Here is a 27437-nt window from a genome sequence, read left to right on the forward strand (position 1 = left end):
CTTGCCCTTGCCTGAAATCTAGATCTTGGAGAGGGCATGACTACGGTTCAGAAAACAGTAGAGACGGTTCAGAAAACAGTAGAGACGGTTCAGAAAACAGTAGAGACGTTGTGGTCCTGAGCTGCCAGGACTTGATGGAGAGAATACCTTCTGGAATTTGCTGGAAATTTACTCTTCACTAGAAAACAAAGCCCTATTCTGTGTATTTTTGTTGGCAGTTCCCTCTACTGATAAAATTCAACATCATGCCATCTGGCAAAGGAAAAATATTTGAAGGTACCAGACGATTTTCGTAGTGCAGACAAAAAAGGTGAATTCGAAATGGAGATACAAAGTTGGTAACAGGCATAATCCACCCCTTTCATAGTCCAGCTTCTATTAAACTCATCTACCGAAGTCAAAAGGTAAAATAACCGAGCCACCACAAAAGCCTTGTAGATTCAAACAGCAGCTCTTTATTCTCGAACTGTCACCGGCACTCTACACGCACGTTCTGGGAAAATCTCCACCTCCACCGGGCTCTGCATCCCAAATACTCTCTGAATCCCTTGAGAACTCAATGGGAACTCAAGGAGCGGGCGCCTGAGGCAGCAGGATATGCCCTATTCCCAGCAGGATCCACCTTAAACCTGGAACCATCCTATTCCCAGCAGGATCCACACCCTAAACCTGGAACTGCCTTATACCTGGATCCGCCCTGGTCCTTGAGCAGGGTCACCTTTCTCAAACATTCATGCAATGTCACTGAAAATGACCTGGGTCCAAGGCAAGCCCATTTCCACAATGGAGAGTTCTCCCTCTAAGCAACATTGGGTAGGGGGAGAAGGAAATTGCCATGCGTCATTCCTATTTGGCTATGGCTCTCAGCAGACATACATATTTGTCATTTTTTCCAAAGATGGGAACCTTAAAAAGCCAGTATATTGGGAGGCATATTATTAACAATATGATGTCATTTCAATTTTTGTTTGTGGGTATTATTTATATGTAACTTGATAGATTGGTGATACCCTTTCCAGACTATAAGCTTGGAACAGATTTTGCAAAGTATTTCTGTATTGGTTACTTGAGGAATCTTGTATTTTTCAAATTCCTTTTCAGTTGGCAGCAAAAATTCACAGCTAAGGATAATGTTTTCATGTCTTTAGGTTCTAGATTTTTGTTAGGAAGTGAGATGAAGCAGACTTTTAACAAAAATTATACTGCATAGTTACCAAGTGAATTAGAATAACATTTTTATTTCAACTTCAAGGTTTGTTTATATACTCATTTCCTGTTTGCTATAGTAACATATCAGCACAAATTTTAGAGACTTAAGATAATGCTTTATCTTGTAGTTCTGTAGCTAAAAGATCTGACAGAATTTCATTGGGCTGAAGCCAAAGTGTCATTAGGGCTGAGTTCTGTTCTAGAGGCTTTGCACGAAATCTCTCACTGTGCTTTTTCCAGATTTTAGAGACTTGTTCCTTTCGCGGTATTGCAGTTCTCTTTCCTTTTTGGAGTCATGTCTTTCTGACTCTAAACTCTTCAGTTTATCTCCTTCACTTTTAAAGACCCTGATGATTATAGTAGGCCCACTAAATAATCCAGTATATTTTCCTTGTTCACCTGATTCGCAACATTAATTACACCTCCATTCCTGGTTCTTCTTTGTTTTGTAACCTAATATATTTGTAAGATATTCGTGAGTTCTAGGGATTAGCATGCGAACCTTTTTTGGTGGACCATTATTTAACATGGTACAATTTACTTACTTTACCTTTTCTTCTAAAAGGTGGGAACATTTAGATATTATGTTGCAGGTGTGATTTTGCTTAGGGGGAGAAACAAACTGAGCAGCTATTTTTTACTTCCAGGTAGAAAATTTTGTTGTGTAAAATACCCTTAAAGTTTTAAAAAGGATCTACTTTAAGTCTCATACCTATATGACAGTGACTACTCACTGGAGGATGGTTCTTCAAAATGTCTTTCGTCTTTCGTATTACTCTTTTACCTTAGTTTGTGAATGGGCAAAAAAGAGAAATACACATACACAGACACACACATACATATATACAGAGATAGATTTTTTAAAGAATTAAGATAAGCTGTGCATGGTGGCACATACTTGTAATCCTGCCTCCCAAAGGATCATGGCTGTTTTACAGTGCAAAGTGCATGGTGGCACACACTTATAATCCCAGGAGCTAAGGAAGCTGATGCAGGAGGATTGCAAGTTCAAGGCTAGCCTCTGCAACTTTGCACAACCCTGTCTCAGAATAAAAAATAAGAAGGGCTGGAGGTGTGGCTAAGTGGTAAAGCACCCCTGAATTCAGTTCCCAGTACTGAGGGGAAAAAGGTTTTACTGGAATGTAAGCACCGTGTTTAGATATCACTCAGCTCATGGCAGCCAGGAAGGCGCAAGAGAGAAGGGTGAGTGGTGTGGGCGTGGGGCAAACAAGAAATGAGCCTTTAGTACACATCATCTGACCTCCAACCATGCCCCAACACCTACAGTTTCTACTACCTTCTATTAATCTAGTGAGGTAACAATAGATTAATGTACTGATGAGGTCAGGAGTCCTTTTTGCCCAATAGTCCAGCCTCTGAACATTGAGCACTGGGAACCAGGTCTTCATCATATGAGACTTTGGGAGACATTCCATATCCATACTGTAAAATTAGCTCCTGCCTCCGAAAGGATCATGGCTGTTTTACAGTGCAAAAAGCATTCATTTCATCTCTGCAAATCCCCATAGTCTTGAATTCCAGTGTTTTTCAAAAGTCTGTGTCTCTTAAGAGATCAAAAGCAAACTCTTAGCTTTAAGTCCCTATAAAAATAAAAAAGCAAGATACATACCACCAACAGAGAGTGGTGCAGAATAAATGTTTCTATTCCAAAAGTGAGGAATAGGAAAGATGAGGGGTGGCTGTGGCTCAGTGGTAGCGCACTTTCTTGGCATGTGTGAGACACTGGGTTTGATTTTTAGTAAAGAATAAATCCAAGTGGACAGCTTTTTGTTTCACTATTTACATAGATTTGTAGGCAGAGGTATATACTTGCATTCTAGACATTGGGATGCTACGTTAATTATTGCTATGTAGGGAAACCTCAAAATTTCTTGATATGGCAGTGATAAAGTTGTTGCTATAACTCTGGGTTGGCAAATTGTAAGCAACTCTGGTATCCTGCCTGATTTTTGAATGAGCTGATTGCTTTTTTACATTTAAAAAGTAGTTTTAAAAATAATGCTTTGTGATATTGGAATGAAAATTAAATGAATTGTGAATTTTAGTGCTCATAAATAAGGTTTTATTGGAATATAAGCACAGTTGTTATTTACATGTTATCTCTGGCTACTTGCGTGTTCCAGTGGCAGAATTGTGTAGTTTGCAGAAGAGACCTTTTGTGGCTTACACAACCTAAAATATTTACTATTTGGCCTTTTTTTCCTTTTTTAAATATAATGTTATTGTATTTTTTTATACCTTTATTCTGTTTATTTATTTTTATGTGGTGCTGAGGATAGAACCTGGTGTCTCACATATGCTAGGCAAGCACTGTATTTGGCCTTTTTAACAAGAAGTTTGTTGACCTTGCTTTAGAGTGTTATGAGCACTGTTATTATCTTGCTCACACATGCTCTTGAAGTAGTTTCTTCAAATTGCTTATTAGATGATTAAAATGTAAGGGTAACCCTACATAAAGGGTTATGATGATGTCTTTTACTGGTAGAAAATTTGGAGAAGTTACTGTGTTTTTTTAATTTATGTAGAAAAATGTTAAAACAGGGCTGGGGTTGTGGCTCAGTGGTAGAGTGCTTGCCTCAAATATGTGAGGCGCTGGGTTTGATTCTCAGCACTGCATAATAAATAAAAAAATAAAGGCCTATTGACAAGTAAAATAAATAAATAAATGTTAAAACGGCATGTAGTTCTGTCAAAAGCTAAATATGTTATTTGTTAGGGCTGCCCATGAAGTACCATAGACTATGGTTTTAACAACAGGAACTTATTTTCTCATAGTTTTGGAGGCTAGACTTCTAAGAACAAGCTGTTAATAGGTTTGCTTTCTCCTAAAGCCTCTACTTGAATTGCAGTGTTTTTTAGTCCTGGTATGCATTCCTGGTGTCTGTTTTTTCTCTTACAGGGCTATTATTCATATTGGTTTTTCTCTTACAGAGCCATTATTCATATTGGTTAGGGCCCCATCTTTATAACTTCATTTAATTATCTCTTTAAAGTTCCTGCTCCAAATACAATTGCGGTCTGAGGTACTAGGGGCTAGGGCTTTAACATATGAATTTTGAAGGGATCAAGTTCATTCCACACCACCAATAAATTTCTTTTGGAAATTTTCATTTATTCATTAAGCATATCTTGAGGATGACAGTGTTCAAGCAAGATATAGATGGTGAACAAGACGGACAGGTCTGAATTTAAGGAGCTTATGGTTTAGTGGGGGAAGACAGAAAATAAAAAGGAAAACAATTTCAGAGAGTGGTACAGGCTACAAAGGAAATTAAACAATATTATGAGTAACTAGTATAGTGGGGTAATGTTAGGGTTGCCTCAAAACGTGACTTTCACCTGAGAAGTAAATAATGAGGAATAGCTAACTAGTTAAGTACCCAGACCTGTTTCTGGGTTCTGATGCTGTTCAACATTGGCGTGGAAAGGATCAAATGGATAGTGAAAAGATTTAAATTTTATACCTTGTGATTTGAAAGGTCGGCAGGGTTGAAGTCAGGAATGATTTTTTGGACGTTATGGTAAGGATTTTGGTTATTCTCTGCACAAAGAAAATCTGGAGGGATTTTAATAGGGGAGTGACATGATTTTTCTGTTTGAAAAACTATTTGGCTGTTGAATAAATAAAGGAGACTGCAGGCACAAAAGTGGAAGATAGGGAGATCACTTAGGGAACCCACATATTCTAGGATGGAAGTATTTTGGCTTGTAGTAGTTCCAGGGAGGAGGAAAAGAAATGGAAAGAATTTGAGGGTGATTTTGGAGGTCAAATCCATAGTATTTACTAATGGATTATGTGTGGGAATTTGGGAAAAGAGAAAAATATCTTTGACAATAATGTTATAGAATACTGTCCTCTGTGGCAGGTAAACCCTATAGTGTTAAAAGATTAGGTTATTCCTTTAGCAGCAAGTTGCAGAATATAATTGGAAAGGTAAAGCTTTCAGTTATGAAATAGGCAAACATAAGGCAAATACACAGGCTATAGTTTAATTCAGTGTCCTAATGACAGGCTTATAACTACTAGAAAGCCTGTAGGGAATTCATAGTTTGTCAGAAAGTATGCCTTTGGGAATAATAACCTGTTTGGAACAAAAAAGACCCGGAGAATATTTTAGTGAATGTCAGGTTTGATGGCATGGCTATGCATGCAATTAAGTGATTTTCTTTCTAGAGTTCTTTACTCCAAGATAAATGTTTTTAAAGAGAACCAGCCTTTTGGTGAAAGTGGACAGGATATATGAATTAATGGTAGATAAAAATGAATGAAATAGGTGAAGGCTTTCTTCCTCAAAATTTGAACTTTCTCTGTCAAGAAGAATTTTAAGGTTGTTAAACTGTTAGTGCAAACCCAGAGAGTTGTGAGACTTGGGTCTTGTTTTGACACCCCTAGATCTGAATCTTAGGGTCCTCATCCATAAGACAGGTCTCTTTGAGATGGGTGATTTTAGAAGGGAAAAAGTATGTATTGTTCCAGATTTCTGAACGGAACATACAGAAGTAAGGCAATTGTGATAGTAACCTTCATTTCAGAATTACCAAGTATCGTCCCCTGTTTTGTTTTTTTCTTCTGAAGAAACAGGGATTGATGAGTTTAGTCATGTTACTTTTATTAAGGGAGAAGATAGCAATCCTTATAGTGTTTGCAAAATATACCTCTTTGAGAAGCATATTTAAAAATTTCCTTATGTAGGAATTTTTTAAAAATATTTTTTAGTTGTAGTTGGATACAACACCTTTATTTCACTTGTTTATTTTTGTATGTGGTGCTGAGGATCGAACCCAGGGTTTTGCACGTGTGAGGCTAGCGCTATACCGCTGAGTCACAACCCCAGCCCTTATGTAGAAATTTTATGATAGTACTAAATTGTATGGAGTGGTTTTGGCAGACAGTGATTCAAACTCTGTAAAACATGTAACTCAGATTTCCAGGAACTAGTTTTAATGATTTTTTCTCAAACTTAGAATGGAACTGTATGTGATGAATAGGCTTTTATTTGCTACATACAAGAGTAAGACTGTGAGGGTTGTCATTTCCTGGTCAGCCTTTATTTTTCCTTTTTTTTTCAGACTATCATTACAGGTGTGTGCTCCACCCAAGGAATGCTATCACTAGTTGTTTTTAGCTATTAATGATGATAGAGGTTATGAAAATAGTCTATATCTAACTGCAGAAAACAGCACTTACTTTACTGTTAATTTTTTAAAATATTTATTTTTTAGTTGTAGGTGGACACAAAACCTTTATTTATTTATTTTTTAAAATTTTCATGTGGTGCTGAGGATCGAACCCAGTGAGTGCCTCATGCATGGTAGATGAGCGCTGTACACACTCTGAGCCTCAACCCCAGCCCTTACTGTTAAATTTTATATGAAACAAAATTCTTAAAAATGAACACTATTTTTGGTGCTCAAAGCTATTTTCATTATTCACTTAATTAAAATATAATTATTAGAATAAATATATGCAGTATAAAATTCAAAAGCTACTAAGTGATATACAACAAAATATTCTTTTTCCTATATTTTCACTTATCCACTTTCCTTTCTCAACTTCTTAAGATTTTATACAAACACACTAACTTGCCTTTTTTGCATAAAAATATTGGAAATATTTATGTAAAAGGGTGTTTTAAAATCTTTCTTACACATAAAAGATTAAGCACTTTAGTAAATTATAGATTATTTCTAATTGTTAAATATACCATGAGAAAATAATTTATTCCAAAATAGTTGAATTTATGAGTCTTCTTTTTAATATTTATTTTTTTAGTTGTAGTTGGACCCAATACCTTTATTTATTTATTTTTATGTGGTGCTGAGGATCAAACTTGGGGCCCCTGCATGTGCTAGGAGAGCACTCTGTCACTGAGCTACTGAGCCCCTTATGAGTCTTACATGTTCTGGGTTTTGCCTCTTAAAAAGTACTTTGAATCTTGGGAAAAAAATCTTTCTATGGTTTGTTTTAGTTCTTAGATGTCTTATTCATTCATTCATTCATTCATATGTTTATTTAGCCTGGACCTTATTGTGTTTTACAGGCCAGCCTCAAACTTGAATTCTTTTTTCTTAGCCTCCTTGAGATCACAAATATGTACCATCATAGATAGATTTATTTATTTTTATTTTTTGGTACCTGAGATTGAACCTAGAGGCACTTAACCACTGAGCCATATCCTCAGTTGTTTTTATTTTTTATTTAGAGACAGGGTCTCACTGAGTGGCTTAGGGCCTCACTAAATTGTGAGGCTAGCTTTGAACTTGTGATCCTCCTGCCTCAGTTTCCTGAGCCACTGGGATTATAGGCACTCACCACCATGCCTGACTATATTTTTTTATTTTTAAGGTTTATATCTTTGAGTGATTTGTACTTTATTTTGGCATAGAGTTTGAATTAGGAATCCAATTTTATTCTTTCCTGGATGATTATCCAGTTAGTTCTATGCCACAATTAAGCCATCTTTTTTTTAACATTAAATATATATATATATAATGTATATATGTATGTATTTTTGGTCTCTTTTCAGACCACTAGTTGATTCATTGATTTGTTTGCTAGTACACACTTTTTTGTTGCTGTTTTTAAAAAACCTTTATTTATTTATTTATTGTAGTTGTAGATGGACAGCATATCTTTGGTGCTAAGGATCGAACCCAGTGCCTCATGTGTGTCAGGCAAGCGCTCTACCACTGAGCTGTAGCCCCAGCCTAGTACATGCTTTTAATTGTTATTGCTTTAAAATGTCTTTATATCTAGCAGGAAAGTCTCTTAATCCTTACCCCTCAATTAGTGTCCCTTTTTTTCAGAAAAATTTTGGCTTTATATTTGTTACTTTTTCCATTTAGACTTAAAAATCCATTTGTTAAGGATATAAAAATAGCAAATTAGGAAGCTCCAGGCTTTCGTTGATTCAAGGAGACATAATCACACCACCCCTAAAACAAAAACCACTACAGAAGAAATATCCTGGAGACTGGCTGAAATGATTTCCATAACCTCTGGAAAACAGTGAAAGGTATATAGCAACCAAGTATGAATACTCAGGTCACATTTTAAATGGTAGGAAATTTGGACATGTTTTTGTTTGTTCTTGTTCCACTTTTCCCAGTGTAGTAGTCGTCTGGGTGTAAAGGAGTCTGAGATCCCACTTCCTTCCTTCAAACCAGAGGATCAGAGTAGATCTTATTGAAAAATTCTTTTGCCAGGGTATTGCCTGCAGAAGTGATCCCTGCTTTGTGTAGTTTGGAGCTCAGGTAGGGAAAGGCAACACAATTTGACTCTCAGAATGGGACAAAAGGCAGAAACCTACAAATGCCTGGGTGGAGGTGCAAGAGGTTTGAGGTGGTTGCATATACTGGATCATGTAAGCCATAAGAGGAATTAAGGTGAGGCTTTTTCAGAAAATGAGACATTCAAATGCAGTGTCAGTATGGGGGATCCATAAACCTACCTACAGGCCCAAGCAAGACATATTCTCAAAAAAAGACCTCAGAAGGTCTTCAAGCCTTCACCTTCATCTGAGGGCTCAAAGCATGTCCTTTTGATAAGTAGAAGACTGCCCTGTCACAGAGCTAGACTTCAAAGCTGAAAAGGGTGGCTGCTTTTTTGAATTTTGGTTCTGGGGATTGACAGTAGGCCCTTTCACACATGCTAGGCAAACACTCTACTACTGAGCTGCACCTTTAGCCCTGTTTGTTTTTTCTTTTTCTTTTCTTTTTTTTTTTAAGAGAGAGTGAGAGAGGAGAGAGAGAGAGAGAGAGAGAGAGAGAGAGAGAGAATTTTTTTGATATTTATTTTTTAGTTATCGGCGGACACAACATCTTTTGTTTGTACGTGGTGCTGAGAATCGAACCCCGGCCGCACGCATGCCAGGCGAGCGCGCTACCACTTGAGCCACATCCCCAGCCCCTGTTTTTTCAAATGCCAAATTTTCAACAGAAAATCTCACAAGGCATATAATGAAACAGGAAACCCTGATTCAAAGGAACAAAAAATTTCCAGAAACTGCCCCAGAAGAAATACTGATCTAGACTTAACTAGACAAAAAGATTTTAAAATTACTGTCTTAAATTTGGTTAAAGAGCTGAATGAAGGAATACACAGAGAAAGAATTAAAGGGAATTATGGAAGAGATTCATAAACAACCTGATTTTTAATTTTGGGGGGGAGGCACTACTGAAATTGAACTCGGGGATGCTCTTTTACTGGGTCACACTCCCAACTCTTTTAAGACATGGTCTTACTACGTTGCTGAGCCTGACCTTGACTTTGGACCCAGCTACAAGATATTTTCGGCAAAGAAAGATTAAAAAAGGAGGGGCTGGGATTGTGGCTCAGTGGTAGAGTGCTTGCCTATCATGGGCGGGACCGGTTCGATCCTCAGCACCACATAAAAATAAAGGCATTATGGCATTGTGTTGTGTCAATCTACACCTAAAAAATAATTTTTTTTTTAAACAAGGGAACAGATTCTGAGGTTGAACAATATAAAAATTGAAAATTCATTAGAAGAGTTTAAAATCAGGTTTGAACAGGTAGAAGAATCAGTGAACTTTAAGATAATGAGTCTGGGAACAAAGAAGACAAAAGTGGAGAATAGTCAATAGAGCCTAAAGAACTTATGAAACACCATCAAGCAACCCAATATATAAGTTATGTTAGTTCCAGAAGAAAGAGATAAAGAAAAGAGCAGATATAGCCAAAAATATCCTTTTTTTTTTTTTTGGAGGAGGAGGGTATTGGGGATTGTTCTCAGGGGCACTTGATCACTGAGCCATATCCCCAGCCCTGTTTTGTATTTTATTGAAAGAGTCTCACCGAGTTGCTTAGCACCTTGCTTTTGCTGAGACTGGCTTTGAATTCATGATCTGCATGCCTCAGCCTCCTGAGCTGCTGGAATCACAGATGCAAAAACATCCTATTTGACACAAAACCTGAATCTAGAAATCCAGGAAGCGCAATGAGTTCTAAGTTACATGAGTTCAAGGAGTTCATACCAAGACACATTATAACCAAACTTGAAATCAAAAGGAGTCTTAAGCAGCAAGAGGAGGATGACTTGTTACACACACAGTGTCACCAGTAAAATTATCAGCAGATTTCTCAACAGAAATATGGGAGGCCAGAATGTAATGGGATAGTATATTTAAATTTCTGGGAGGGGGGCGGGCAGGGGAGCTAGCCATGAATTCTGTATCCAGCAAAATTGTCCATCAAAAATTGGAGAAAAGTAAAGGCATCCCCAGGTAAACAAATGCTGAGGGAGTTGGTTATTAGTAGAACTGCTCTATAAGAATTGTAAAGGGAGTTCAAGTTGAAATGATAGTTACTAGGATGTTAACTTTGTACCACATAAAAAGATATTAAGGAACTCTGTGAAAGGTAAATAGATGAGTATGTTAAATCAAGCATTACAGAAATCTATACATTATAGAAATGTTATAAGTCAACATTTCTATGGGTTTTACAGGGCAAATGAGTAAAAAAAGAGTACATTTGTGTTAATGCATGTACAGCATATAAAAATAATTTATGACTTGTATTCAAAAGTAAAGTGAGGTGAGCTATATGGGAGTAATGTTTCTTCTATGCAGTTATTGCTTTTATTTGTTTTGAGCTATTGTAACAAAACAAAATACCTCCAAGTAGGTAATTTTGCAAAGAATAGAATTTATTTTCTCATGGTTCTAGTCAAGGCACTGACAGCTTTGGCATCTGGTGAGGGCTACTCTCTGCAGCTAGCACCTTATGGGTGCATTCTCTGGAAAGTGTGTCCATACACCTAGTGTATGGACTATATTTCTATTTCTTTATATGCCTTTTAGTTTTTTTTGTTTGTTTTGTTGTTTTTGTTAACTGGGCATGTTAGATATCATATTTTAGCAGTTCTTGGTACTAATTCCCCCTTCCTTCAGGTCTTGTCATTGTTACTTGGTTATTTGATTAGTAGCTGAGTGGTTTATTTTAGTGAAGTATGTTTCCCTTCTTAGTGTTCAGCCTCTGATAACTGTTCCTCAGGAGGGTATAGTTTTGGATATGCTCTTAGTCACCCTGAGATCTTAGTGCTTTTGGGGGGGAGGATATAGAGGATTGAACTCAGAGGTACTCAACCGCTGAGCCACATCCCTAGCCCTATTTTGTATTTTATTTAGAGACAGGACTCACTGAGTTGTTTAGCACCTCGCTTTTGCTGAGGCTGGCTTTGAACCCGCCATCCTCCTAACTCAGCCACCTGGGCTACTGGGGTTACAGGTGTGTGCCACCATTTCTGCCTATAATGCTTTATTTTATTTATTCTTATTGTATTTGTAAATTTAGAAAATATTGTTGGTAGGAATGCATATTGATTTCAGGGCTTTCCTGGAAATTGATTTTCTTTCTTTTTTTTGTCTCTTACTTTAATTTGATATAATATGTTATATATCTAATTTGTTATGTATGACAGCATAATGCAATTCAGTTCATATTACACATATAGAGCACAGTTTTTCATGTCTCTGGTTGTACACAAAGTAGATTCACACCATTTGTTTTCATACATTACTTACGGTAATGATGTTCATCTCATTCCACCATCTTTCCTACCCCTGTATCCCCCCTCTTCCTCTTCCTCTCCTTTAACCTATCTAAAGTCCATTTCTCCCATGTCCCCGCCCCCATCCTCATTATGAATCAGCATCCTCATGTCAGAGAAAACATTCGACATTTGGTTTTTTGGGATTGGCTAACTTCACTTAGTGTAATTCTCCAACTCCATCCAGGTACCTGCAAATGCCATAATTTTGTTTTCTTTTAATGCTGAGTAATATTCCATTGTGTATACATACGCCACATTTTCCCTATCTACTTAATTTCCCTATCTACTTAATTCATCTACTTAATAGCCTTTGGGTTAGTTCCACAATAGCTATTGTGAATTGTGCTGCTATAAACATTGATGTGGCTATGTCCCTATAGTGTGCTATTTTTTTTTTTTTTTGGTATAAACCAGAGAGTGGGATAGCTGGGTCAAATGGTGGTTCCATTTCTAGTTTTCCAAGGAATCTCCATACTGCTTTCCAGATTGGCTGCTCCAATTTGCACTCCTACCAGCAATATAAGAGTGTGCCTTTTCCCCCATATCCTTTTCCAAATTATTGTTGTTTGTATTCTTAATGGCTGCCATTCTGACTGGAGTGAGATGAAATCTTAGTAGTTTTGATTTGCATTTCTCTATTTGCTTGAGATGTTGAACTTTTTTTTAATATATTTGTTGATTGACTCTATATCCTCTTAGAAGTGTCTGTTCAGTTCCTTGGCCCATTTATTGATTTTTTTTTTTTTTTTTTGGTGTGTGTGTGTGAAGATTTTTGAGTGCTTTATATATCCTAGAGATTAATGCTCTATCTGATGTGCATGTGGTAAAATTTTGCTCCCATTCTGTAGGCTCTATTCACCTCACTGATTGTTTCTTTTGCTGAGGAGAAGCTTTTTAGTTTCAATCCATCCCTGGAAATTGATTTTCTTATTTTTTTATTTAGAATTCTTAAATTCTTTGGGAAAACATTTCATTTGCTTTCTTTCTTTTTTTTTAGATCAAGGGCTACAAAATGATTATAATTAAGTGTGTTATTCTGTTTACATTTTTACAAATGAGCAGCACTTTTCTATATAGCTCCTGCTATGAGAAATTTGTGGTTTTATTTTAAGGATTCTTTTAAGAAACTTAATTCTACTTGCTACAATTTAAGAATGAAGATTCTGTAGTTTACTTGTGTTATAAACCATCTAACCTCAGGGTTCAGGTTCTTATCTTGAGTCCTCTGCCTAAATCTTAATTTTGTTGATCAGTAGAAAGTATATGAGCTTCGCGAAGTTTCAAAAATGGCTTAGAATAAATCCTGGTGTCTCTTTTTTGTATCCTAACAACCTTGAATAAGTTACTTAACCTTCCATTCTCAGTTTCCACATTTATTAATTAGACAATAATAATATTTCAGATGACTATATTTAGGAATTAGATGAGATAGTATCACTGGAAACCTAGGCCAGAGATCTAATTTTGGGGGTTTCCAACAAATCAGGTACAGCTACTTGCCCCCAAAACCAAGTGGAAAAAGTAAGTAGTGGTGCAAAGTAGAAAAGAAGCTTTCATTTGTAGCTAGCTGGGAAATCAAGGGGACCTACCTTCTTAGTGCTGTCTTTGGGGCTACTGACAGGAGCTTCCAGATTATATAGACAAGGGGGACCACAAATATGCATAGTCAAGCAGTCTTGGGCAAACTGTTTTGGTTGACAAGATTGGTGGTGATGGGGTGCTTATTTTAGATAGCTGCAGCTTCCTGGGGGTATTCTTTGGATTCATCACAATATATTATATATGCGACACCATGTTCTTGGAATCCAAGGTGACTGAGAGAAAAGGAGACCAGATGCAAATTGTAGGCAGAGGTGCCTTTTTTTTTTTTTTTTTAAATCCTTCTTTTAGTTACCTGTTGCATGCTCAAATGAAGAATCTTAGATTCTTGTCACAATACAACATATACATTCTCTGGTACAGTGTTTATCCTGTCTTTTCCCTTAAAATGGTAGCCCTGAAGTAGCTTTGTAAGCTATAACCAATTAAATAAGTATATACCATTAGCATTGATTCTGTGAGGAAAGATGTGAATGAAAGAACTAAAAAGAGGAGAGGCTGCTCAACAGTAACACAGGTTTATTTGGGACAAATATGAGGTGGGGGCCCACTGGTGACTGAGACCTATGTTCCATTTACAGATAGATACAGGGGAGTGATGAATGGGGAGATTTTTGCAGTTGTTAGGGATTGTCAAGAAAAACTTCTTGTTAGGGAGAGGGTCCTTGTGCTGTCACCTTCCCAAGGAACCTGGTGTTCTTCCAGATTTCAGTCCCAGATAACAGTTTCCTTTCTTACGATTATAGAGTATTATTTGATATTTCTTTGCATAATGGAGTACTGTCTTCTGTCTCTGGTTTAGGTCAGGCTGAGCCAGAGTGACCTTGAGGTGACTCTTGTTCTAAGATGGTAGGATATGTTTCAAAATGGCATTGCCTATGTCAGATACTTCCTAACAATTTCCTCTTCAAAAATGGTCATTAATAGCCTGGTTATAAACTTCTTAGGCTTGCTTAAGCCCCTAAGTAATAGATGCATGCTCAACTTTGGTGTTCCTTATAGATTTGTGTTTGTTCTTACCATAAACTTTAGAAAGCCTGTAAAGAAATGCTGTAGTGGGCTGGGGATGCGGCTCAAGCGGTAGCGCGCTTGCCTGCCATGCGTGCGGCCCGGGTTCGAATCTCAGCACCACATACAAACAGAGATGTTGTGTCCGCCGAATACTAAAAAATAAATATTAAAATTCTCTCTCTCTCTCTCTCTCTCTCTCTCTCTCTCTCCCTCCCTCTCCCTCCCTCTCTCCCTCTCTCACTCTCTTTAAAAAAAAAAAATGCTGTAGTAAACTCAAGTGACTTATAAAACTGACTGTTGGCTAATTTTTAATATAATTTCAGTTCTTTTAAGTTTTTTAGTTGTTGACAGACCTTTATTTTATTCATTTATTTATATCCGGTGCTGAGATTCAAAACCCAATGCCTCACATGCAAGGCAAGTGTTCTACCACTGAGTAAGCCACAACCCCAGCTCCATTTAGAAAGAACTTTTGAATTGCGTGGGATTTATGAGTTTGGCATGTGTGTGAGCTCATCTTGTTTTGGTATTTTTAATTGGATTGGCTGTGGTAGTCTCCTAATTTGGATATTCAACAAATTGTCCAAAATAAGCTTGTGTTCTAAGTGCCAAGGACTTGAAAAAAGACCTGAACCTCTAAGAAACTAAATTACTGCAGTCCAGTTTAGAGAGAGATTGATTATTTCTGAAAGCGTCTTTGCCACTCAAGAACATTGAAATATCATCTAGATCAAATATTCATTAAACATTTATATACATAGCACTTTCTGGGAACTAAGATGGAATAAAAGGAGTATGTTCTGGTTCTTTCTTTCTTTCTTTCTTTCTTTCTTTCTTTCTTTCTTTCTTTCTTTCTTTCTTCCAAGGTAGTCTACTCAGAGGTGAGAACAACTAAAAATTGTTGAAATGTCAAACATGAAGCATTTTGAATGTTAAACATTACCAGTAAAAACCAGGTATGTTGGTATACAGCTAATATCCCAGGAGGCTGAGTGAGGTAGGAGGATTGCAAGTTCAAAGCCAGCCTGGGCCTTGACTAGTTAGTGAGACCCTGTCTCAAAAATAAAATAAAGAGAGCTAGGGATATCGCTCAGTGGTAGAGGAATTTTTTAGCATGTGTCAGGCCTTGGGTTTAGTCCCCAGCGTTGCATGCATAAATGAATGAATGAATGACTGATATTCAGTTCCCAGCAAATATATAAATAAATACTACATAAATTCAAAGTCCATGAACTTTGTCTTATTTATTTCATGCAAAATTTGGTGAAATAGAAATAAAAACACCTTATACTAGTATCATTCTGATGTTTTGAGATTGGATATGTAAAACTCAGCTGTAATGTAAAAGCCTACATCTATTCTTTGAACAGTTAGGTATGTTTTTATTTGGGAAAAATAAATGACACATGGTAGGAAGAAAATCAGGCACAGCAAGGTGAAAAGTCTTCTCACTCTATAGACTTCACATGTACTTCTTTGCCAAGAACATATTTTTGAATGCTTTCTAGTCATTCTGTGTATAGGTATACTTTATATAGCTGGACATTTTGGTAACATGTAAGTGGGAACACATTAAACATTTTGCATTGTGTCTTGTTTTTTATTTTTTAAAAAGGTCGTGGTGATCTTTCCTATCTGCAAATACAGATTTTTATACATTCTTTTATTGTTCTTAATGATTGCTGAATTTTTTGTTTTAATGTGTAATATAACTGATATGTTCCACTCAGCACTCACGTTTATTTTAAAAAATACTTAAGCAAAATTTTTCTCTTTTTAGGATCAACTCCCTATCCTGAAAAAGCCATTCTCCCAAGAAGAGGGATAGAAAGAAAGACTACTTTGTAAGAAAGGATTGGGTATCCCATGAACGAGCCAGCAGAAAAACGATTGGGGTGCAACAGGACTCCAGAGCCAGATTTAAGGCTCAGAAAAGGGCACCAACTTGATGATACAAGGGGAGGTGATAATGACATCCACCAAGGAGATTTGGAACCCATTTTAGAGGCATCTGTGTGTTCTTCCCATCATAAAACGGTAAGTAAAAGTTGAAATTACACGAACAAAGCAAATATTTATGGGGGTGTAGTGGGGAGGGGGAGGGAGGATACTTTAAAAAGAATAGACACACACAGTGCTATTGCTGGAAAGAGGGAGAGGGAGGGGTATTGATTTGTATTTTTTAATTCACAATAACTTGAAATTTTTTAAATTTAACTCTGGTATTATTTGATTTTATATTTTACTTTTCCACTGACACTTAAAATAATGTTTAATCTGCTTTCTCTTGTTTAAGGGAGAAGAAATGCTCTTTTGTATTACCATATAACCTTTCGTATTTGACCCATGTTTAGTTATGATGTTATCAGTGATGTTTTTGGAGAAATTCTAATTGTATGCTGAAACAGCTTCTCCAGAAACTGTTTATCTTCAGTTTATACCTTGGGGGTTGGTAGAATTCTGAAAACAGAAGGTAGATTTTAATTTTTCCTTTCACTTCTCAGAGGAAAGACCAGTCTTTTAATCAGCCGCTGCCCTTAGAGAGCAGAGGTATAAATTTTTGTGAAGAACAATATTAGAAAGTCATTACAGACTTTGCTATGGGGTTTGGAAATGTTGCATTATGTAGTATATGTTTAATGTTGCAGCAGTAGGTAGTACACTCTTTCTAGACTGTAATGTGTGCTCGTTAGCAGCTTGTGAATTAATGTTAGTATTACGTTAGTATTTAAAAGTAGGGGCTCGGCCTGTAGCTCAGTGGTAAGGCACTTGCCTTGCGTGTGTGAGGCACTGGGTTTAATCCTTAGCACCACATAAAAATAAATAGAGATACCGTGTGTTCATCTACAACTTTAAAAAAAATAGAACACAGAATGCGGATGTAGCTCGGTGGGTGAAGCACAGTACTACAAACAACAAAATTGAACAGTAAAAAATAGGATGAAAATATTGAGTGCATATGAAGTAAGTAATGTACATTTAAACTACATGAAAACTACATTAAATTTGATGAAAATTTTTAGTTTTTGTAGTTGGATATCTGTGTATAAATATGAATAACATGAAATACATTTCTCACTGAGTTTTGGTAATGAAAATGTTTTGAAATCTTTGGTTGGAATAGCAGCTTCACCATCCTAAAATATATGCTTATTGGTAGCAGTGTTATTGGGTTGAACTACAGAGTCTTGTCCTTTCAAATATTTTATAATAGTGAAATTTGTTGTTCCTGGTAACACTTTATAAGACCAACTTTATAATTTTGGCTAGATTTTTTTTTAGAATAAAAGATTATGTATGTGCATATCTGTGTGCTTACATACGTATCAACAGATAGTCTCATTTTTTTTCCCCCGCTCCTCTTTGATGGTATTGGAGGTTGAACCAGGGCCTTGCAAACTCTGTACCTCTGAGCTATGCCCCTCCTTCCCCAGTTTTTCCTTTTGGACGTTATTTATTTAATTCTTAATTTTAACTGGATTCAGATTAGAAGCAAAAGCTTTTGTAGAGGACAGACTGTGTCTCTTGGCAATCTGTTCTAGCATTTCTCTGTTTCTTCTTTGATTCTCTTGGCCAAAAGTTTAGCATATTCTGCAGTCATTTCGTTAATCTTCTTTGTAGACTTTTTCTCCAGAACAATATGCCCATGTTGATGTGGCGTAATGAGACACTAATCTTGGTGCTTTGGTTCTGGGTTTTTTATCTTCCTTTTTTAAGGGTTTTCTGACAATGTATTTGTGAGATTGAAAAGTTTGCATGTTCTGCCAGCTCTTTTGGGTCCCAGGTGATGAGGCACAGTAGTATTTGTAAGTTCAGGAATATTTTTTTTTTTTTTTTAACAATAACCAAGTTGAGAATGCTCAGGTTGTCATCCATACTTGATGCAGTTGATTGCCTACAAGGCACTGTGAAAAGAGAACTCCAGCCCTTTAAAAAAAAGAGACAGGGTCTTTCTAACTTGTGTAGCAGACTAACCTTGGACTTGTGATCCTTCTGCTTCATCCTCCAGTAACTGTAATTACAGGTGTGTGCCTAGCCAGTTTATGGGATTTTAAAAGAAGGTTAAAAGTATGTATAGTATGGGGTTGGGGTTGTGGCTCAGCAGCAGAGTGCTTGCTTAGCACATGTGAGGCACTGGGTTCGATCCTCAGCACCACATAAAATTAATTAAATAAAGGTATTATGTCCAACTACAGCTTAAAAAAAAAAGAATATGTATAGTAAATACGGCCTTTAAACCAATAGTATTTGTTTAAAAAGAAGTTTGACAGATACTGGTGGTAAGAGTTTTCTTCTATACTTGAGACTTTATTTCATGTTACTGTTTTTAGTGTAGCATATTAGCAGTTTAAACTTCCCTACTTAGGCTGAGCAACTTAAGTTTCCCTGAGTTGCTGTGAGGCCTAAGTACTTAGGCCTAAGTAGTTACTCTTTAACTAATAAGAGCTATTACTAGGTGTGGGTGAGTAACTGGGATTTATCATTTTTTGTTGTTTTATCTTTTAATTGTAATTTAAAAAACCACATAACATGACATGTACCTTTAACAGTTTTTAAATATATTATACAGTATTGTTAGTTAGCTATATATACAGTGCTAAACAGAGGGCCTCTAGAACTTTTTTTTAATCTTGCATTATGGAAATTATGTACACCCCCATTAAACAGCAATTTCCCATTTCCCCTTCCCCATGATGACAATCATTTTACTTTGTTTTTATGAATTTCACTATTTTAAATACTTCAGATAGATAAAATCATGCAGTATTTTTCTTTCTGTCATTGGTTTACTACTTAATTTAGCGTATAACGTCCTCAGGTTTCATTTATGAAGCATAGCATCAGGATTTTCTTCTCTTTTTTTCTCTCTGTATTTTGGTACTAGGTATTGAACCCAGAGGTGCTTGATTTCTGAGCCACATCCTAGCCCTTTTTATTTTTTATTTTGAGTACAGGGTCTTAGTAATTTGCTTTTAGAGCCTTGCTAAGTTGCTAAGGCTGGCTTTGAACCTGCAGTCCTCCTGCCTCAGTCTCCCACACTGCTGGGATTCTAGGTATGCACTACTGTGCCCGCTGATTTCCTTTTTTTTTAAGGTTGAATAATATTCTTGTATCTATATGCTACATTTTCTTTATGTATTCACCCACTGATAGACGTTTAGGTTGTTTTCATCTCTTTGCTAGTGTAAGTAATGGAACAGGGAACATAGGCGTGCATATCTCTCTAAGATGCTGTTTTCAATATTTTGGAAAAATCAAAGGGAGATCGTTGAATCACAGTCATTACATTTTAAAGTTTTAGAGAAACTGCCATACTGATTTCCTTAGCATTTGTACCATATTATCTTGCATAGCTGTTATGCCATTTTATATTCCCACTAGCAGTATGAAAGTTTCTGTTTTTTTTTTCACATCCTGGTGATCATGGCCATCCTAACAGATATGAGGCCATACTAATATAGAGTAGCTCATGATGGTTTTCATGTATAGTATAAGAGTCAAGCTTCATTTTTTTTTCATATGGTTGTACAGTTTCCCAGTATGTATATGTATTGTCACATTCCTTTTCCTGTTATGTAGTCTTGGCATCCTTGGCGGAGATTATTTGACTCTATACGCGTATGCTTATTTCTGGGCTGTCTAGTCTGTCTGTACTATTGGTCTATATGTCTGTCTTTATGCCAGTACCATAACTGTTTTGATGACTATAACTTTATAATATGTTAAAGCCAGGATATAGAAGGCTTCCACCTTATTTCTTTGCAAAGTTATTGTGGCTGTTTGGGTTTCAAAGTTACTGTGGCTTTGTGGTTACATGTGAATCTTAGAATTTTTTTCCTGTAACTGGGATTATCTTAAAGGAAGTTAAAATGTAATAATAATCAGAATAGAAGGTTGACCAAAATATTAAACACAGATTAGAAGACTTAAAATTTGCTTAAAAACAGGCAAATTATTTGATCTATTTTTTGTTACATGTAATATGAGAACAATAGATGATCTCTGTATTCCTAACTACAGTAGGATTCTATAATTTTATTAACAATATTAAGAAGATATCGTCAAGTTTGGGGAGCCGCTCTGAATGACCACACCTTCCAGTCCTGATGTATGAGGTATATTTCGTAGTGACTTGGGTGTTGTCCCAGCTTTGATAGCAAGCTGTGGTTCTAGAAGTAAGTGTCACCTGGTGGGGTTGAGTTGCACTCTCCCAATTCCTTTGTAATCCTACTCCTTGCCTCATTTGAATGGCTTCTCCCCAATAAAAGGGTTTAGCATGTGCTCCTCGCTCCTCTTTCCATGGACCCCTGAGGTCAGAGGAGCCTTCACAGGACCCAAAGTAAAAGGTATTTCTATGTCTCTATGTGATTATTTTGTGCTAGCCCAGTTCACCTGGATTGACCTTAAGTGTTTCGAATGTGCACTTTGAACTATTGTGAAATATGCTTATATTGAACTTAAAAATACCAGTGTTGATGAAGAAATAATTCCTCTGGTAACTTCTAGAGATACTGAATAGTAAAGGATGTAAGTGGGCTAAGAGGAAAGGAGGGAATTTATGTAGGGCCTTTCAAGCAATAGGAACAATGTGTGCAAAGTCCTGAGTCTAAATTGAATTTGCTATTCTTGAGGACTGTGGGGAAAGGAGAGAGGGAGTTTAGTATTAGTCAATTTAAAAAAAAAAAAAGAATAGGAAAGAACTCTTGTAGGTGATAATATGGAAAAATGGTGTTGGAAGCTATTGGAAAGTTTTAAGCAAGGAAACGATGACAACTTATGTAGAGTTTGAAAAGGTCACTCTTTAGCTCCTGTGTAGAAAACTTAGAAGTGAGTTAAGCGATTACTATAGAAATTTATGAAAAAAAAAAAAAACTTGATAGCTTATTTGGGGTCCATGATGATAGTGGAGTTGTCAAGAAGTAGATAAATTTGAGCTATGGTTTGGAGGTTGAGTTGAAAGGATTTGCTGTTAGATGGGATGAAATAGATTTCAGGACCTGATGTAATATGAATAACTGAATTGAAGGGGATATGATACCGTATTCTGAAAGTGAAAAAACAAGAGGATGAGTTTGGAATTGAAGGTTTAAGTTGGTGGATCAAGAGTTTGCTTTTGGCTATGTTAAATATGATCCATCTTAGTGGATTTGTTATGGTTAGTTGAGTATGAGTTTGGATTTCCATAGGGGTTTGTGTTGGAGATAATATTGAGGAAGTAGCAGTATATAAATAATATTTAAAATTATTAACATAGTTTAGGTTGCTCAAAAGGAAGAGAGTGAAGATAGGAAAAGATGAGGGTTCCTAGGACCCAGCCTGAAGAATACTACTTAACATTTGAGGTGGTAAGACAGTGCAGCCAGTGAGAAGAGGAAAGTATAAAATGAAAAAAACCAAGAGAGTGTTTCTAGAAGGAGAAGAGGCAGGAATGAGTCGATTATTGTTAGTCCTGCTAGCGAGATCAAGGATGACTACAATAGAAAAGTTAGCATTGGAGGGCTGGGGTTGTGGCTCAGCCGTAGAGTGTTCGCCTTGCATGTTCAAGACCCTGGGTTTGATTCTCAGCATCACATAAAAATAAATAAGTGAAATAAAAGTATTGTGTCCAACTACAACTTAAATAAATATTTTTTAAAAAGTTAGCATTGGTTCTGGCAACATGGTGTTCATTGTGAACTTGAGAACCATTTTAGTGGAGAAGTGGGAACATAAGGCACACTTTGGAATAGGCCTTTATTTTTGGCTTATTTTCTTCTTAAATAAATACATTTTCCAGTTCACATTTGATAGCAAATGTGTAGATGTAGGTATTGTTTTTTAAGATATTTTTGGACCATAAAAGGAATGTTCTTTAAGACTTTTTTTATTTTTTAGCCAAGATGTTGTAGCATATGCCTGTAATGTGAGCGATTCAAGAGGTTGAGGCAGGAGGATTGCAAGTTGGAGGCCAGTCTCAGCAACTTAGCAAGACTGTGTCTCCAAAAAAAAAAAAAGATAAATAGATAAAAAGGGCTGGGGATATAACTTGAGGCAGTGCACCTCTGGGTTCAATCTCTAATAAGGGGAGAGCAGGTGGGCTGGGGGAGAAGTGGAAGATATCAAGGTGTTCTACATTCTAACACTCTGTTTTGGATGTTTCCTGGATTCTGTCAACTTGTATTTGGAATCCATGCTATTCTTACTTTGTACTTGGTATTTTAAATATCACAATGTGGATTATGAATTGTAAAACAACTCTTCAGTGAAAATACTGAGGATAGTAATTTTTTTATTCTAACAATGTTTGTAATTGCATATTCATGTTGAATGGAAAAAAGCAAAGGAAAATATTTTACATGCTTGCAATTTATAAATTCATATACCCTGAAATTTAGAGTTACATAAACATTTAATGTCAGTGTGCCAGAAAAACTTATTTATTTATTCCTATATTAGTCAGCTTTTGCTGCAGAAACTAAACACTCAGAGGTTAGTGATTTAGAGCAGTAAGTACACATTTCATGAAGGCTACTGTCAAGTATGACTGTTCTAGATTGCTAGTCTGCTGAGGTCAGCTCCACATTTTCTCATGTTTCCTGTAGACCAAGTCAGATCACCCATTTGTGTTTAAAGTTTCTGCTCATATGTGGTATATGTTTATCTATTAATATTCTATTGGAGAAAGCAGTTATGTGGCCGGGTTCAAAGATGGGGCATATTCCTCTGTGGAGAGAAGTATATTACATTGTTACAGTACTTCTATTACTAAAAAAGATTAAGAATTCTAGATATACAACGTGCTCTCTATATATTTCTCATGCTATATGTGAGAACCATAATATGTGAGGACCATATTATAAAATCTGTCACAGTTTTCCATTCCAGGATCTTTATACAGGTTAGGTTATTGTACTTAAGAGTATTAATTCTCAGTGATGAATCTGATAGATTGTTTTTTATTTTCTTTTTTTTTAAATATTTTTTTTAGTTATACATGGACACAATATCTTTATTTTGTTTATTTTTATGTGGTGCTGAGGATAGAACCCAGGGTCTCTCACTTGCAAGACAAGCGCTCTGCCACTGAGCCACAACCCCAGCCCCAGATTGTTTTTTCTTATATCACAAAACGTTGGGCTGAAAGAACATCTTCTGTTTATCAAGTTTCAGATTATTACTTTATAAAGCTACATTAGTTTCTCTGCAAAAGAGTAAAAATGCTATGTAATATCTTATATATGGATATTTTAATGTGAGGATTTATTTTCATTTTTGTTAGATTATGCTTATGGTTGTTTATATTGATTGACTAGAATTTTAATAATGAGCATTGGGTTATAAAACAAAAGCAGTTATTTATCCAATGGTTTCTTCAGATTATAAAATACTGTGTCTAGTTAAAGTGACTATACTTTGGTATGTTGAACCCTGTGTGTTAGAGATGAGAAAAAAAGAAAAAGTTTAAGGGACCTAGAGCCCATTAATAAATAAAGCAACTGAGATATAGGTATTATCACTGTATTTATTGTTATTTTCAACATATTCCAGTGTTGGATAATTTGGAGCAGTTGTCATACACAGAAGACATTTGGCAGGGTCTGGAGACATTTTGATTGTTATAACAATGGGATTGTGCTACTTTTATCTAGTGAGTAGAGGTGTCAGGAGTGCTGCTAAATATTCTAAAGTACATAGCTCCCACAACAAAGAATTATCTAGCTAATAATACCAGTAGTGCTGAGATTGATAAGCCTGATGTATTCTACCTCAGGAGCATGTTATATATCTAGAATTCTTAAACATTTTAGTAATAGAAGTACTGTAGTAATGTAATTTTCAGGCCCAGGCTGAAATTTGTCAACAAATTGTAATCTGTGTAAACAGCCCATCTTAAAATTGTGCTGTGTGTGGCCTACAAGGTGAAACCACATGGCCTTTTTGTTCTACTCTGGGTCAGGTACCTTTGTAAGTGCTAGGTATATAGTGATTCTTGGTGCATGGCTAAAGTGCAGAAGTGGAAAATACACAACCTGTAAATCCCTTAAAGAATAAATAAGATAATCACTGTCAGTGATAAGTCCTTTAATTTATATAAGAAGTTGTTTTTTTAAAAAACATTTTTTTCTAGTCAATTTGTGTAAAGTACTGGCTATTGCTGCCAGTTTCAGGTTCAGTTGTATAGTAAACATGGGAGCATGAAAAGAAGGAGTAGTTAACAGAATACTGTTTAATTTTGAGACTGATATTAAGGCAAAATATTGACTTAATATCTCCAAGTGATTTGAAGAGTTCCATATACTGATATTTGTTTTTGGAGAAAAATTCATTTCTCGTTATTTTCACTTTCGAAGTTGAAGTATCTAAACCATTAGCAGTAGTGTGTGTATCTTTCTTGATAATTCTAATAATGCCCTTAATTTGTAGATAGTACTTTTTACAGATGTTTTCTCATTAACTTCTCAAAACTGCATTCTGAAATAGGAAGAGCAAATAAAATCTCTTTTTGAAAAAGTTTAAAAGTAAGATTCAGGAAGGTTTGAGTCATTTGCTGAAGGTCCCATGCTTAAATGAGAGCCTGTGCCAAGTCTTCTGACTTCTCTTTCTGCTAAACAAAGCTGCCTTTATGAAAATTGACACCAGATTAACTTAATGTTTCTGAATTCCAAACCCTGCCCCTGAGTTGATCCCAGAGGTTAGATTCAGCACTTGATTTTTTTTTTTTTTCTGCGCAGAATTGTTTCATGTGTGTTTTCTGTTAGACCAATATAATTTTGCTTCTCAGGTGTGTTCTATTTTGAAAATAAATTGATATGTACCATAGTGCAGTATTTCACGTTTAGAACAATTTTGCCTCATTTTCTTTTTAAAAATTTTTTTTGCATCATTTTTGAGCATTTTTTTTTTCCTGCTCTGTTTTAAAATGTAGAAGCTAAGTAGATTATTTAGACTTCTTTGAAAAGAGCCCTCAGGCTCACTGTGTCAAATACCAATCATGTATTTGACAAGGATAAAAGTGTAATTACAAGGCAATAAGGGTGTCTTTTTTCTTTAGGAAGTTAAGTGAAATTCTGAATTAATAAAATAAGATTTAGGATAGTCATAAACATTGCAGAATGATGTATCTTCTTATGTAGTGTTTATTTATCACTAGGTTTAAATCAGTGAATTTATTAAGACTGCTCATTTGAAAAGAAAATAAATACAAATTGCCACAATTTTATTCCAGACCTACTGAATAGAGGGGGTAGGGAGAGACACAGACACAGACAGAAAGATAAGTAACAAAGATACTTATGCTTACTAATATTTAAAAGTTAGTGCCAATTTTCATTTCTGTGTCCTGCATTTGCTTTACATTAAAATGAGATGTTGAACTAGGTAATAGGTACCTAAGATTTTCTCATTCTCAATTTCTGTGATCTTTTTCACAATACTTCTTTTCTTTCTTTCCTTCCTTCCTTTTTTTTTTTTTTTTTTGGTTAGAGGATAGAAGATGAGATTTCCCCCAGAAATCAGTCTTATTAGGTATCTTTGCTTAAGCAGTCCTATTTAATGGGTTCTTTCATACTTTTTATTGAGTTTTGTTTAGTGTAGCCATTTCTGTATACCAGTAGATAAATGTCAAAGCAGGGGAAAAAAGCAAGGTTCAGTCTTCAGAGTCCTGAATTTGAATCCCTGATTGCTTTTACAGTATTGTTACCCAACCTTTTTGATTAAGAGAACCCTTTAAAGGAAAAACAACAAAAACCTTATAGAAGTGCAATGTGTATGCAGATATAAATAAAGTTTAAGACATTTTTATATAAACTGGATACAAGTGTGTAAATCTGTACTCTTAGAAGTCCCCTTAATAATGACTGTGTATTTCCTTCCTCCAGAGGTAACCATAATGTCATAGATTAATTTTCTTGTTTTTGTACTTTATATCACTGTAATCATTCCAGATATGTATGTCTAGTTTCTTTGTCTTAGAATCATGTTTTCAATATTTATCTTGTGTTTTCTGGGTGTAGTTGTAGGTTGTTACGTTTTATTGCTTCATGGTATTTATTTCATTGTGTTACTATACAACATTTTATTTACTTATACTATTGTTGAAGGCAGTCTGTGTTGTTTCCAGTTTGGGGCTATTATAAATACAATTGCTATGAACATTCTATTTTTTTGTTTATTTGCGCTCTCTCTCTCTCTCTCTCTCTATATATATATATATATATATGCTCATTTCTGTTAGCTACATACCCAGGAGTGGAATTATTGAGTCAGGATTATGATCCCATGTCCCCTTTAAATATTAAAAACAATAACAGACCTCTTTATAATAGTCACATTTTAAAAGTTTGAATAACCATATGATAGAAATTGTCTTTGAATTTGAAATGTTCATCGTAAGTCAGTTTGTATTTTGTAAATCACTATAGTACCTACTTATATTTGAAAAATAATAGTATCTACTACTTTATTATGAGATATTCAGTTCAAACACAGTATTTAATGAGCCTAATAGACTTGTATAGTTATTGAAATGATTATTCAAGATAATGTCATTAGATGAATTTCAAGGTACTACTTAGAGCTGTGTAACTTCTCTTAGCTTCTGTTTCTTTATTTACCATGCTCGATCTAGACTTCCGTATTATAAAATGGGAATGGAAATACTCAGAAAATTATTGTGAGGATTTAATTTGCAAAAATGCACCTATCAGAGTGTCTGGCATGTAGTTAGTGAACAATAAATAATTGTTGTCCTGTTCTTCCTTTGTAAGGGTACTCCACTGATAAAATTGGTAAACACATCCTGCACATACAGCCTGATCCACCCCAACAGTTCTTCCACAAAGGTGATTTCTAAGTCAATTGGACTTTTCATCTTGGACTTTTCACTGTTTTAGGTTGAGCTAATTTAACTTAACTTCTCCCCCACCAGCCTTTTCTTCTGATGTCTTAATGTTTATTAAATAGTATTGGCTTGCTTTCAAGTACCCACTTGATTCCTAGAGTGTCAGAGTGGGAAGGAGCCCAGAAGACATTGGGTGTGTG

At 35.7% G+C, this 27437-nt stretch overlaps 1 protein-coding gene across 2 annotated transcripts in view; it reads left to right on the forward strand.

Annotated features, from left to right (window-relative positions):
* Positions 1-27437, forward strand: part of Adipor2 (adiponectin receptor 2) — an 83412-nt gene that overhangs the window by 31529 nt on the left and 24446 nt on the right. For both annotated transcript variants that reach the window (XM_076853981.1, XM_076853980.1), the window contains exon 2: positions 16198-16454. In XM_076853981.1, coding sequence (XP_076710096.1) covers positions 16284-16454 — 171 coding nt within the window. In that variant the 5' untranslated portion in view covers positions 16198-16283. The remainder of the gene's footprint in view (positions 1-16197; positions 16455-27437) is intronic.

Source organism: Callospermophilus lateralis, chromosome 4 (genome assembly GCF_048772815.1).
Source record: "Callospermophilus lateralis isolate mCalLat2 chromosome 4, mCalLat2.hap1, whole genome shotgun sequence".
Classification (NCBI taxonomy): Eukaryota; Metazoa; Chordata; class Mammalia; order Rodentia; family Sciuridae; genus Callospermophilus; species Callospermophilus lateralis.